Raw genomic sequence first — 11,785 nt, 5'->3', positions numbered from 1 at the left:
CAACACGGACGTGTAGTTTTAGCGGAGCAACTAGCTTAGTTTGAAACAGTCAGATACACAGAATTAATACATGTAATAAATGTATGAGTTTCCGCCATGAGCTACGGAGTTATTTTTCTTTTCCACAAGAGTCGTTGGAGTGTTTCTGGTGTGAAATGGTGATATGAGGCTTAAACCAGAGTGAAGACAGACGAAGCTCGTGCATCGATCCTCTGAAAGGACAGCGTCAGCTTGACCGGAAACGTGATTTGATGTGTCAGAAACAGAAATCATGGCACCTGTACCGGTCCTAACGATTGTGGTCAACTGTTGTATGTCTGTCCTCGGCTGCATGGCTACAATGAAACTCATTCCTGCTTTCAAAGATCACTTCATCTCAGCCAGATTGTATGGAATGGACCTAAACAAAACATCCAAAAAGGAAGTGTGAGTCCTTAATTTGGTGCCTCCATATTATGAGACAAAATTGTGGACATTACACAGCTTTTTTGGTAAATCTCAATGTAATCAGTTTGGTGGTAAAATTGTAACTGCAAGGTTAATTGTGAAAAATGACTAAGGGAACCCCAAATCTGTTATTATCTGAAATTACAGATATGTTCAACTTAAATTAAATATGGGGGCATAAAAATGTTTATGAGAGATGGCAGGGGCATTTGGAACCAGATTGTTTAATAACGTCTTGGAAATTGTGAGGTATATATTGTGAGGTGCAGAAGAAGTGTGTTGGTTCTGATTTTAAGGAATGAGACAGGAGGCAGAGCTGAAGATGCTACAGTTTTCTTTGGGAGTGACGAAGATGGACAGGCTTAGCAATAAAGAAATCAGAGGGATAGCACAGGTAGAACGGCTTGGAGACAAAGTCAGAGAGGCAAGAAGACTGAGATAGTTTCAGCATGTGCAGAGGAGGAAGCCCAGGGTATATAGTGAGAAGGATGCTGACGGTGGAACCACCAAACAGGACAAGAAGAGGGAGGCCAAAGAGGAGGTTTGTGGATGTGATGGAAACCACATAGAAGAAGACAGAAGATGCAGAGGACAGGGTGAGATGGAGGCAGATGATCTACTGTAGCAGCCAGAAGAAGAAAAAGAAGAAGTTTAATATGATCATTCTAAACAGCACATTTAACAGAAAGAAAGCAAAATTAAACCAATACAAAAAGATAAATGGCTAAATGTAAATTAAATTAAGTTTGTGACAAGTTATTCAATGTATAACGTAATTAGTTCCGATAGTCTGAAGGTTTGCCCCTTTTACAACAGATGTGTAATAGCAGCCGGTCTGCTCTGTGTCAGCCTGATCCCATCAGATCTCAGAAGCTAAGCAGAGCAGGATCTGGTTAGTACTTGGATGGGAGACCTCTTTGGAACACCAGCGGCTGTGTCTGTTTCTCCAGGTAAAACTGGAGTTGCATCAGGAAAGTCATCCGGCGTAAAACTTGTGCCAATTATCAATGCGGATTGGGCTGTATCCGCTGTGGTGACCCCGAACAAAACCGGGAGCAGCCGGATGAACTACTACTACAACAGATGTGTAATCATATGATCATGCTGTCTTAAAGTAATGCTGATCTCTTCCACACACAAGATTTCTTGCTTTGTATCAGCAGTTTACTCTTAAAAAAAGTTGTGTCATCTCAAGGTAAAATCTGTTAAGTCATTTGGTTTTCTTGCATAAATTGTAACTTTGTGTGTCTTTGTGGGCACGTCTTTGCAGTCCAGAGTCTCAAGGAGTCATCAGTGGGACTGTCTTCCTTATCATCCTCTTCTTCTTCATCCCGGTGCCTTTCCTCAGCTGCTTTGTCGATCAGTGTATGGGCTTCCCACACGATGAGGTGAGCTGACTGAAGTATCATACATATAATTATTGTATTTCTCTTTTCATGTAAAATCTGACTCTGTGTTATTTTTTTTTATCAGTTTGTGCAGCTGATTGGTGCACTCTTGGCCATATGTTGCATGATCTTTCTTGGATTCGCTGATGACGTGCTCAATTTGCGATGGAGACACAAGCTTCTGCTTCCCACTATAGCTTCCCTGCCACTTCTTATGGTTTATTTCACAAACTTTGGCAATACGGTTATCGTGGTGCCTAAACCCTTCAGAGCACTGCTGGGGCTGCATTTGGACCTGGGTAAGTCTTATGTATTTATATTATCAGCATTGGTCATAAATACATATTAATCTCTGCAGTCTCTTGGAAGATTATCATGCATTGTGGTCTTGCATTAGAGAGATCATGTATGAGTGCAGTGTAGGCTACACCAGTGGTGGGCACGGTTCCACTAATCTGCTAACTGCTGATTAGCAAAGCTAACTTTTTCATTAGCGGATTAGCTTTTCAGCTAAATTTGAAAACCATCAGCAGACCAATTAGCTTCCCCTAAATTTAGTTCTGCTAACTTTCAATCCGCTCACTTTTTTTTTTTTTTTTTTTTTGCTGGCATAGTGAGTAAAGCTTAACAGTCAAAAATATCTGTAAAACCTAAAAACTTACATATCAGTTCCTGTCGTGTGTTTTGCAATAATCAGACCGCTGTGAGAAGCTCAGTCCTCCCCCAACAGAAGGAGGCGGACCGGCTGCCAGCTGCTATTGCAAAGAAGAAGAAGAAAAAAAAAGTGTCATTTACTTTCAACATGCATCGACTCAGACAGTGGGCAGGAGACATGAAATGTAAACCACTTTTCACTCATGGTTTCATTTAAAAACAACTAGTTTTGGACAGTTTATCGACATTAACGGCAACTGTCATTTTTACAAAGTGAAAATATTGCACATATAATTTTAAAGTAATGTGCTCACACCGATTCCCATTGAAAATAACAGAGAAACAACCCGAGCTTCTCGCAGGTTTACATAAAATAAACACAATAACAATGTCTATAAACCCAGATCATATATTCATGAGAGTTTTAGGCACAATATACAAAGATTTATGTTGCGATGTTAATGCTATTGTCCATGTGCAGCGGTTAAATTGTAGCCTTATCAAACTGTCTCAATGTGAACTTTGTGAATTTTGTGAGATTTTGCGGGATTTGAAACCTCAATAGGGCGAAAACCACACACAAATTACAGTTGGTCTATTCACACTCCCATCCAGTAGATGGCAGTGTTCTATGCGTTTTGATGGTGGGGAAGTGATGAGAGGAGACCACTGAGCTCTATATAATACTGGATAGCTCATTGGCCAATATTTATGAAGCAAACCGGCTGCCATTTTACCACCCCGATGAGGCGCACGCAACTTTATTCTTTGTAATTTTGTTAAAAAATGCCTTCATGTGCAGCTATAAACTGCGCAAATCACCAGTTCAAAGGACGAACATTTCACCTGTGAGTATGATTGAAATGGGAAGCATATAGGCAAAGATGATAATAATAATAATAGTAATAATAATAATAAGTGGCTTATTAACTCAACATGTGTAGCCATGTGTTGTGTTTGACAAACTATTTTAAGACATTCATTAGGTCTACTTGTGCATAGTTTTGGAGCTTTAGGCATTGTTGCTACGAGCTTTATTACTTATATTAGGCTGAAGCTCAGAGTTGTGTGTAATAAATGTCATTGCAGAGAAAACCAATTCTCCTGTAGCTAGTTAAGTGATGTTTTATTCTTTTAGTGCAATTATATAAAAAAATCCACTATTTCTATATTATCCATCATGACTTTTGTTATTCATCCACTTTTGTTCATGATATGGTACCAATACTGTCAGGATTGTTGAACGAGTGGCACAAGAGGTGGAGGACACAAATGCAGACCCAAAGGCAGAGATGAGGGAATTATCAAGCGGCTTTATCTGGAGGCAAAGCAGTGGTTCAGTACACGTGTAGGCAGGCAGCGATACAGAGGTAACAGGCAGACATTGGGCTGAGGCTTAGTTAAAAACAAGCAATGTTCAAAAACACAGTGAGGCAGAGTATGCAGGCAGAGACGAGAGCAGAGTCCAAAAAACACAAGCAGGGTCATACACGGCAAGGCAACCAGATCAAAGTCAAATCTATGTTGTGAAAAAGAGCAAAAAGGCCCGGGACAAGGGCAGAAGCACAAGGCATGGAGCACAACGAACTAGCAGTGAAGAACATGAAAGACGGGGCTTAAATGCAGGTGGGGTAATCAGGACCTGATAAGAGTCAGGTGTGGAGAAGGTAAGGACATGACAAAGATGAGTCCAGCAGGTGCAAGAGAGTGCAGGAGAGTGAAACTTTACTAAACAGAAGCAGAGTGAAAGCTGGGGCAAGAGAGTGCAGGAGGGTGAAACCAAGTGAACAAAACAGAGAAATCAGTGACAGAAACTACAAAATAAAATGGGGATTGTTGGGGAGATAATTCAGTTCACATTCAATGGTCTTAGAAAATTTAAAGGTTAATGACAATTTGGACATGACTGTTGTGTGGGCCGCCAGAAGAGGAGGTACTGCTGGCCCACCACCAGAGGGCGTCCTGTCTGGAGTGCGGGCTCCAGGCACCAGAGGGCGCAGCCGCCTCACAGGAGCAGCCAGGATGACAGCTGTCACGCATCACCTGCAACAGCTGTTACCAATCATCCGATCAGCAGGGGTACATCAGCAGGGCGAGGTCTCCACCTCTTTGCCGAGATATCGTTCTACCTGGAAGGTAACGTACTCAGCTGACTGTTTGACAGTGATCTTTTGTGACTTTTGTGCGACTCCTTTTCCAACGAGAGGTGGAGGTAGTTTTCCTGCCGTGCGGCTTGCTGGGTGCAAACGCGCCCACATTTAATTGTTTTTTGTTCCTCGCCAGCAGTACCAGGTCCGACACGCGGAGGCAGTGGCCACCTGGGAGTTCGGGACTTGGCGGCTCCAGTATTCCCGGGGTCTGGTGGCGGAGGAAATCGTGTGGTTCCGGTTCTGCTTTGGACAGACGTCTCCTATCTTCGAGCCTGCCCACACGACACCTTTTGTGATTTGGCTTTTGTCTATTGTTGTAATCTGTTGTATTTGTTGTGCCCATTCACAACAGTAAAGTGTTGTTATTTGACCTCCTCCATTGTCCGTTCATTTGCGCCCCCTGTTGTGGGTCCGTGTACCTACACTTTCCCAACAGGATATCTCGGCCAACGTCATGGACCCCGAGGGGCGTCAACTGGCTGTTGAACGGCCAATGGAAGAGCAGGACGCACAGGCGTCTGCAGGAGGAATGATCGGTGAGTTGCAGCGAATCCTCACCGCTTTTACGGCTCGGCTGGATCTGATGACCGAGCAGAACGTCCTCCTTAACCGCAGGGTGGAGGCTCTCGCCGCGCAGGTGGAAGCGCGCCCTCAGGGCGCTGCTGCGGCTCCCCCTCCTGTCGATCCTGTGCGCAACAGTGACGTTCCACAGGTCGTTCAACGACCCCTCCCACCTTCCCCTGAAGCATACATAAGCCCTCCAGAGCTGTACGGGGGTTGTGTGGAGACATGCGCGGACTTTCTTATGCAGTGTTCGCTCGTCTTCGCACAACGCCCCGTCATGTACGCGACTGACGCTAGTAAGATAGCTTATGTGATTAATCTGCTTCGCGGCGAGGCACGCGCTTGGGCTACAGCGCTCTGGGAGCAAAATTCACGGCTCCTTCTGACATATGATGGGTTTGTGAGGGAGCTCAGAACAGTGTTCGATCACCCAAATAGAGGAGAGACCGCTTCAACCGTGCTGTTGTCAATGAGACAGGGGCGCCGGAGCGCAGCTGCTTATGCAGTCGACTTCCGCATCGCGGCTGCGAGGTCCGGCTGGAATAGCACCGCCCTCCGCGCCGCCTTCGTAAACGGACTGTCGTTAGTCCTGAAGGAGCACCTGGTGGCCAAGGACGAACCGCGGGATTTAGACGGGCTTATTGATCTCGTTATACGACTAGACAATCGGTTAGAAGAACGCCGTCGGGAACAAGACGAAGGGCGTGGCCGGGCACGCGCCGTCCCTCTCCCTTCCGGTTCCGACCGAGTTCCGCCCTCCCCGCGCTCCACGGCCTCTACGCTCCGTGTGGTGACAACTCCCCCTGCTGACGAAGCTATGGACACGAGCAGGGCCACATTTAGGGCACCAGATAGACAGAGGAGGCTGGTCCGCGGAGCGTGCTTTGTTTGTGGCTCAATAGAGCATCAAGTGAGGGACTGCCCCGAGCGGTTAAACACCAACGCCCGCCCCTAGACACTGGGTTAGGGGTGGGCCAAAACATTCACGTGGGTCATACCCATATTGCCACACGACTCCCAGTGACAATCCTTTAAGAGGATTTAACCCTGAAGGCCCCAGCACTGGTGGACACGGGCTCTGAAGGGAATCTGTTAGACAGCAGATGGGCCAGGGAGGTAGGGCTCCCTCTAGTGGCGCTTACCTCGCCTGTGCAGGTACGGGCACTAGATGGCTCCCTACTCCCTCTAATCATACATAAGACACCACCAGTAACTCTGGTGGTGTCAGGAAATCACCGGGAGGAGATCGAATTTTTTGTGACTCCTGCTACCTCCCGCGTGATTCTAGGGTTCCCCTGGATGTTAAAACACAATCCCCGGATCGATTGGCCATCCAGGGTGGTGGTTCAGTGGAGCGAGACCTGCCATCGGGTATGTTTAGGTTCCTCGGTTCCTCCCGGTTCCCAGGCTAAGGAGGAGGTCAGAGTCCCGCCCAATCTAGGGACGGTGCCGGTGGAGTACCACGACCTTGTAGATGTGTTCAGTAAGGATCTGGCACTCACTCTTCCCCCCCACCGTCCGTACGATTGTGCCATTGATTTGGTTCCAGGCGTTGAGTTCCCGTCCAGCAGGCTGTACAACCTCTCACGACCTGAGCGCGAATCAATGGAGACCTACATCCGGGACTCTTTAGCCGCCGGGTTGATCCGGAATTCCACCTCCCCGATGGGTGCAGGTTTCTTTTTTGTGGGTAAAAAAGACGGCGGACTTCGTCCATGCATTGATTATAGGGGACTGAACGAAATCACGGTTCGTAATCGATACCCGTTGCCCTTGTTGGATTCAGTGTTCACGCCCCTGCATGGAGCCCAAATATTCACGAAGCTAGATCTTAGAAATGCGTATCACCTGGTTCGGATCCGGAAGGGAGACGAGTGGAAGACGGCATTTAACACCCCTTTAGGTCACTTTGAGTACCTGGTCATGCCGTTCGGCCTCACAAACGCCCCCGCGACGTTCCAAGCATTGGTTAATGATGTCTTGCGGGATTTCCTGCACCGATTCGTCTTCGTATATCTAGACAATATACTCATCTTTTCTCCGGATCCTGAGACACATGTCCGGCATGTACGTCAGGTCCTGCAGCGGTTGTTGGAGAACCGGCTGTTTGTGAAGGGCGAGAAGTGCGAGTTTCACCGCACTTCTTTGTCCTTCCTGGGGTTTATCATCTCCCCCAACTCCGTCGCTCCTGATCCGGCCAAGGTTGCGGCGGTGAGAGACTGGCCCCAACCCACTAGCCGTAGGAAGCTGCAACAATTCCTCGGCTTTGCAAATTTCTACAGGAGGTTCATTAAGGGCTACAGTCAGGTAGTTAGCCCCCTGACAGCCCTGACCTCACCAAAAGTCCCCTTCACTTGGTCGGATTGGTGCGATGCCGCGTTCAAGGAGTTGAAACGGCGCTTCTCGTCTGCACCTGTTCTGGTGCAGCCCGATCCTAGTCGCCAGTTAGTGGTTGAAGTGGACGCCTCGGACTCAGGGATAGGAGCTGTGCTTTCCCAGAGCGGGAAGACCGATAAGGTCCTTCACCCGTGTGCCTATTTCTCCCGCAGGTTGACCCCGGCTGAACGGAACTATGACGTCGGCAATCGAGAACTCCTTGCGGTGAAAGAGGCTCTTGAAGAGTGGAGACATCTGTTGGAGGGAACGTCCGTGCCATTCACGGTTTTCACTGACCACCGGAACCTGGAGTATATCAGGACCGCCAAGCGGCTGAACCCCAGGCAAGCCCGCTGGTCACTGTTCTTCGGCCGTTTTGACTTCCGGATCACCTACCGTCCCGGGACCAAAAACCAGAGATCGGATGCCTTGTCCCGGGTACATGAAGATGAAGTCAAAGCGGAGTTGTCGGATCCACTGGAACCCATCATCCCGGAGTCCACTATCGTGGCCACCCTCACCTGGGACGTAGAGAGAACCGTCCGGGAGGCCCTGGCATGAAGCCCGGACCCCGGAACTGGGCCGAAGAACAAACTATATGTCCCACCAGAGGCTAGGGCTGCAGTCCTGGACTTCTGTCACGGCTCCAAGCTCTCCTGTCATCCAGGGGTGCGAAGAACCGTGGCGGTTGTCCGGCAGCGCTTCTGGTGGGCGTCCCTAGAGGCCGACGTCCGGGATTATATCCAGGCCTGCACCACCTGCGCCAGGGGCAAGGCCGACCATCGCAGGGCATCAGGACTACTCCAGCCGCTGCCTGTGCCTCATCGCCCCTGGTCCCACATCGGCCTGGATTTTGTCATGGGCCTCCCGCCGTCCCAGGGTAACACCACCATTCTCACAGTAGTGGACCGATTCTCCAAGGCGGCCCACTTCGTCGGTGAGGTCGGTGTGCCCTCGGTCCAGGCCCACCTACGGAAGTGCCGTCATGTGTGGCGTGCCGCCCGTTCTGCTTTGCTAAAGGCCCGGACGAGGGCTAAAGCCCATGCAGACCGTCGGCGGACCCCGGCCCCTGTGTATCGGCCAGGGCAGGAGGTGTGGTTATCCACAAAGGACATTCCCCTCAGAGTGGACTCCCCCAAGCTACAGGACCGTTACATCGGCCCTTTCAAGATCCTTAAGGTCATCAGTCCAGCCGCAGTGAGGCTTCAGCTTCCGACCTCACTGCGGATCCATCCTGTGTTTCATGTGTCCCGAATCAAACCCGGATCATCTTTGGCGAGCCGGCTTGGACTGTACGCCGGCTCTTGGCTGTCCGTAGGATGGGCCGGGGCTTCCAGTATTTGGTGGACTGGGAGGGGTACGGACCCGAAGAACGCTCCTGGGTGAAGAGGAGCTTCATCCTGGACCCGGCCCTCCTGGCCGATTTCTACCGCCGCCACCCGGACAAGCCTGGTCGGGCGCCAGGAGGTGCCCGTTGAGGGGGGGGGTCCTGTTGTGTGGGCCGCCAGAAGAGGAGGTACTGCTGGCCCACCACCAGAGGGCGTCCTGTCTGGAGTGCGGGCTCCAGGCACCAGAGGGCGCAGCCGCCTCACAGGAGCAGCCAGGATGACAGCTGTCACGCATCACCTGCAACAGCTGTTACCAATCATCCGATCAGCAGGGGTACATCAGCAGGGCGACGTCTCCACCTCTTTGCCGAGATATCGTTCTACCTGGAAGGTAACGTACTCAGCTGACTGTTTGACAGTGATCTTTTGTGACTTTTGTGCGTTGTTTAGCTGACCCCTTTTCCTACGAGTGGTGGAGGTAGTTTTCCTGCCGTGCGGATTCCTGGGTGCAAACGCGCCCACATTTAATTGTTTTTTTGTTCCTCGCCAGCAGTACCAGGTCCGACACGCGGAGGCAGTGGCCACCTGGGAGTTCGGGACTTGGCGGCTCCAGTATTCCCGGGGTCTGGTGGCGGAGGAAATCGTGTGGTTCCGGTTCTGCTTTGGACAGACGTCTCCTATCTTCGAGCCTGCCCACACGACACCCTTTTGTGATTTGGCTTTTGTCTATTGTTGTAATCTGTTGTATTTGTTGTGCCCATTCACAACAGTAAAGTGTTGTTATTTGACCTCCTCCATTGTCCGTTCATTTGCGCCCCCTGTTGTGGGTCCGTGTACCTACACTTTCCCAACAATGACACCTTGAATGGTAGTTCCCTCTCACACCTTGCTGCCCCTGCCTTGATGGCATGTTGTGTCTGGAGCGTATGGAAGGCGGGATGGTTTATGACAGGTAAGATCCCACCTCAAAACCCGGGACGAAATAACAGGCACCGTCACAATTACGTCAATGTCTCAGAGAGACCCTGACTTATTATATGGGTGTTGTGAAGGAGCATCAGAATGGGGTTGATTGATGGTTGCCTATGTGCCTATATGTTTGGCAGAAAATTGATTTGATTGGAATATCGGATCATACATGGGAATTGAATTATGCCAAAATGGTCTTTATTGTTGACATGATAGATTCATGTCAAGAGGGGGAGTTGTTAGAAAATATCTGTGCTAATTCTTTGTTTTATGTTAGCTATTAAGTTTTACTCTATCATCTGTCCAAGTTTTAGACACGAGGAGAGCTCCCCCTATTGGTGGGAGCCAGTAACATTAGAAATGTGAGACTAAACCACACCTATGTTAACACCCACAAGGTATAAAAAGTGTTGTAGGACTCATTTTAGGGGCCTTTCACAAGATGGACACTGTCTGTGAGGGTCCCAGGCCTGGTTTCTAACGTGACCTTGAATAAACTCAAAATGGGGAATACAATGGTTTGGTTTTTGGTAAGGGGCAGAATTTTACATAAAAAGAACCAGGTAGAAATAACACTAAACTAGTATGGAACCACATGTGTATATAAACAGACAGTACAGCCAGTGACTGAAAAGAAACAGAAAAGTAGAATCAACAAAGTAAATAAAGGGCAGAGACAAAAATTAAAACGGCACTAACTATGAGGCAAAAGAAAAACTGAAAATCACCGGGCAGGGTCACAGACAGATGACAAAACCATAACAGGAGCCCGGAGGGGGTCAAACCATGACAAATACATGCACACACACACACACACACACACACACATATATATATATATATATATATATATATATATATATATATATATATATATATATATATATATATATATATATATATATATATATATATATATATATATATATATATATATATATATATATAAGCTTGCTGATGATTCCACAAAACTTGTATATACTTTGATTAAAAATGATCATTTTTAGTATTGAGTATTTGTCCCAGGGAAGAAAGTGTCAAAGTAATAAAAGAAAGAAAGAAATCAAATAGCTAATCATGGCAGGAATAGATTAGGAGGGATCAGTTTTACATTATCCAAAGAACCAAAATAAGTAAATTAAAGAATCAGCTCAGTTATTACTTGAAATTGTTGACATTCTAATAAGCTGTCTATGTGCGGTCTGCATAAGTTGCGAATGGCAAGCTGGCCGCCAGTTTGCTTCAGGGGATTGTACGGAGTGTGTGGGCCAATGAGCTGTCCAGTAATATATCAGTGGAGGAGACTCAGTCATTTCCCATAATGCCTTTTGCCATGTGTGTCTGTTAACCCTCAAACCCTCAGAATTAGTGCATTACATCTTTAAAAGATATGTGCGATATTTTCACTTTGTAAACATGCCAGAGTTGTCGTTAATGTCAGTAAATTGTCCGGAATTAGATGTTTTTAAATGAAACCATGAGGAAAAAGTGCTTTGCAGTGGGCATGTCTCCTGCCCACTGTCTGAGATGATGCAGGTTGAAAGTAAACGATGCTTTTTTGTTGTAGCAGTGGGCCAGGTGCATAAAGACAGAAGCTCTGGGACTTCCGGTTGCCAGATGTAGGGAGAGGACACACTCCAGAGGGCTCCTGTTTCACTTTCTGCTTCTTTCTTTATTTTACCAATCATTCTCTCAGAACCATGACATAATATTTCTTATGAAACTTGTGTAAGGGTTTATCTTGCAAAAATGAGCAAATCTAAGAACCTTAAATCAACTAACACCACACATACCCCGGCTACACGTGCGGCCACGAGCACTGCAGGGAAGCTAGCATCGTTTGTGTCTAGCAGCCCACCGATATCAACAAAAGCTTCAACATCTGAAGAGCCCGCAACTTCTGCGCCCA

The 11,785-nt window shown here is 47.8% G+C and overlaps 1 protein-coding gene across 1 annotated transcript in view; it reads left to right on the top strand.

The window, feature by feature from the left end:
- The window catches only part of dpagt1 (dolichyl-phosphate (UDP-N-acetylglucosamine) N-acetylglucosaminephosphotransferase 1 (GlcNAc-1-P transferase)), a 31,696-nt gene continuing 19,911 nt past the window's right edge, over positions 1 to 11,785 (top strand). Inside the window, exons 1-3 of the mRNA XM_034178576.1 lie at positions 1 to 426; positions 1,718 to 1,835; positions 1,921 to 2,134. Coding sequence (XP_034034467.1) covers positions 272 to 426; positions 1,718 to 1,835; positions 1,921 to 2,134 — 487 coding nt within the window. The 5' untranslated portion in view covers positions 1 to 271. The remainder of the gene's footprint in view (positions 427 to 1,717; positions 1,836 to 1,920; positions 2,135 to 11,785) is intronic.

Source organism: Thalassophryne amazonica, chromosome 9 (assembly GCF_902500255.1).
Source record: "Thalassophryne amazonica chromosome 9, fThaAma1.1, whole genome shotgun sequence".
Lineage (NCBI taxonomy): Eukaryota > Metazoa > Chordata > Actinopteri > Batrachoidiformes > Batrachoididae > Thalassophryne > Thalassophryne amazonica.
The sequence above is the reverse complement of the archived record's forward strand: the minus strand, read 5'-3'. Positions and strand labels throughout refer to the sequence as shown.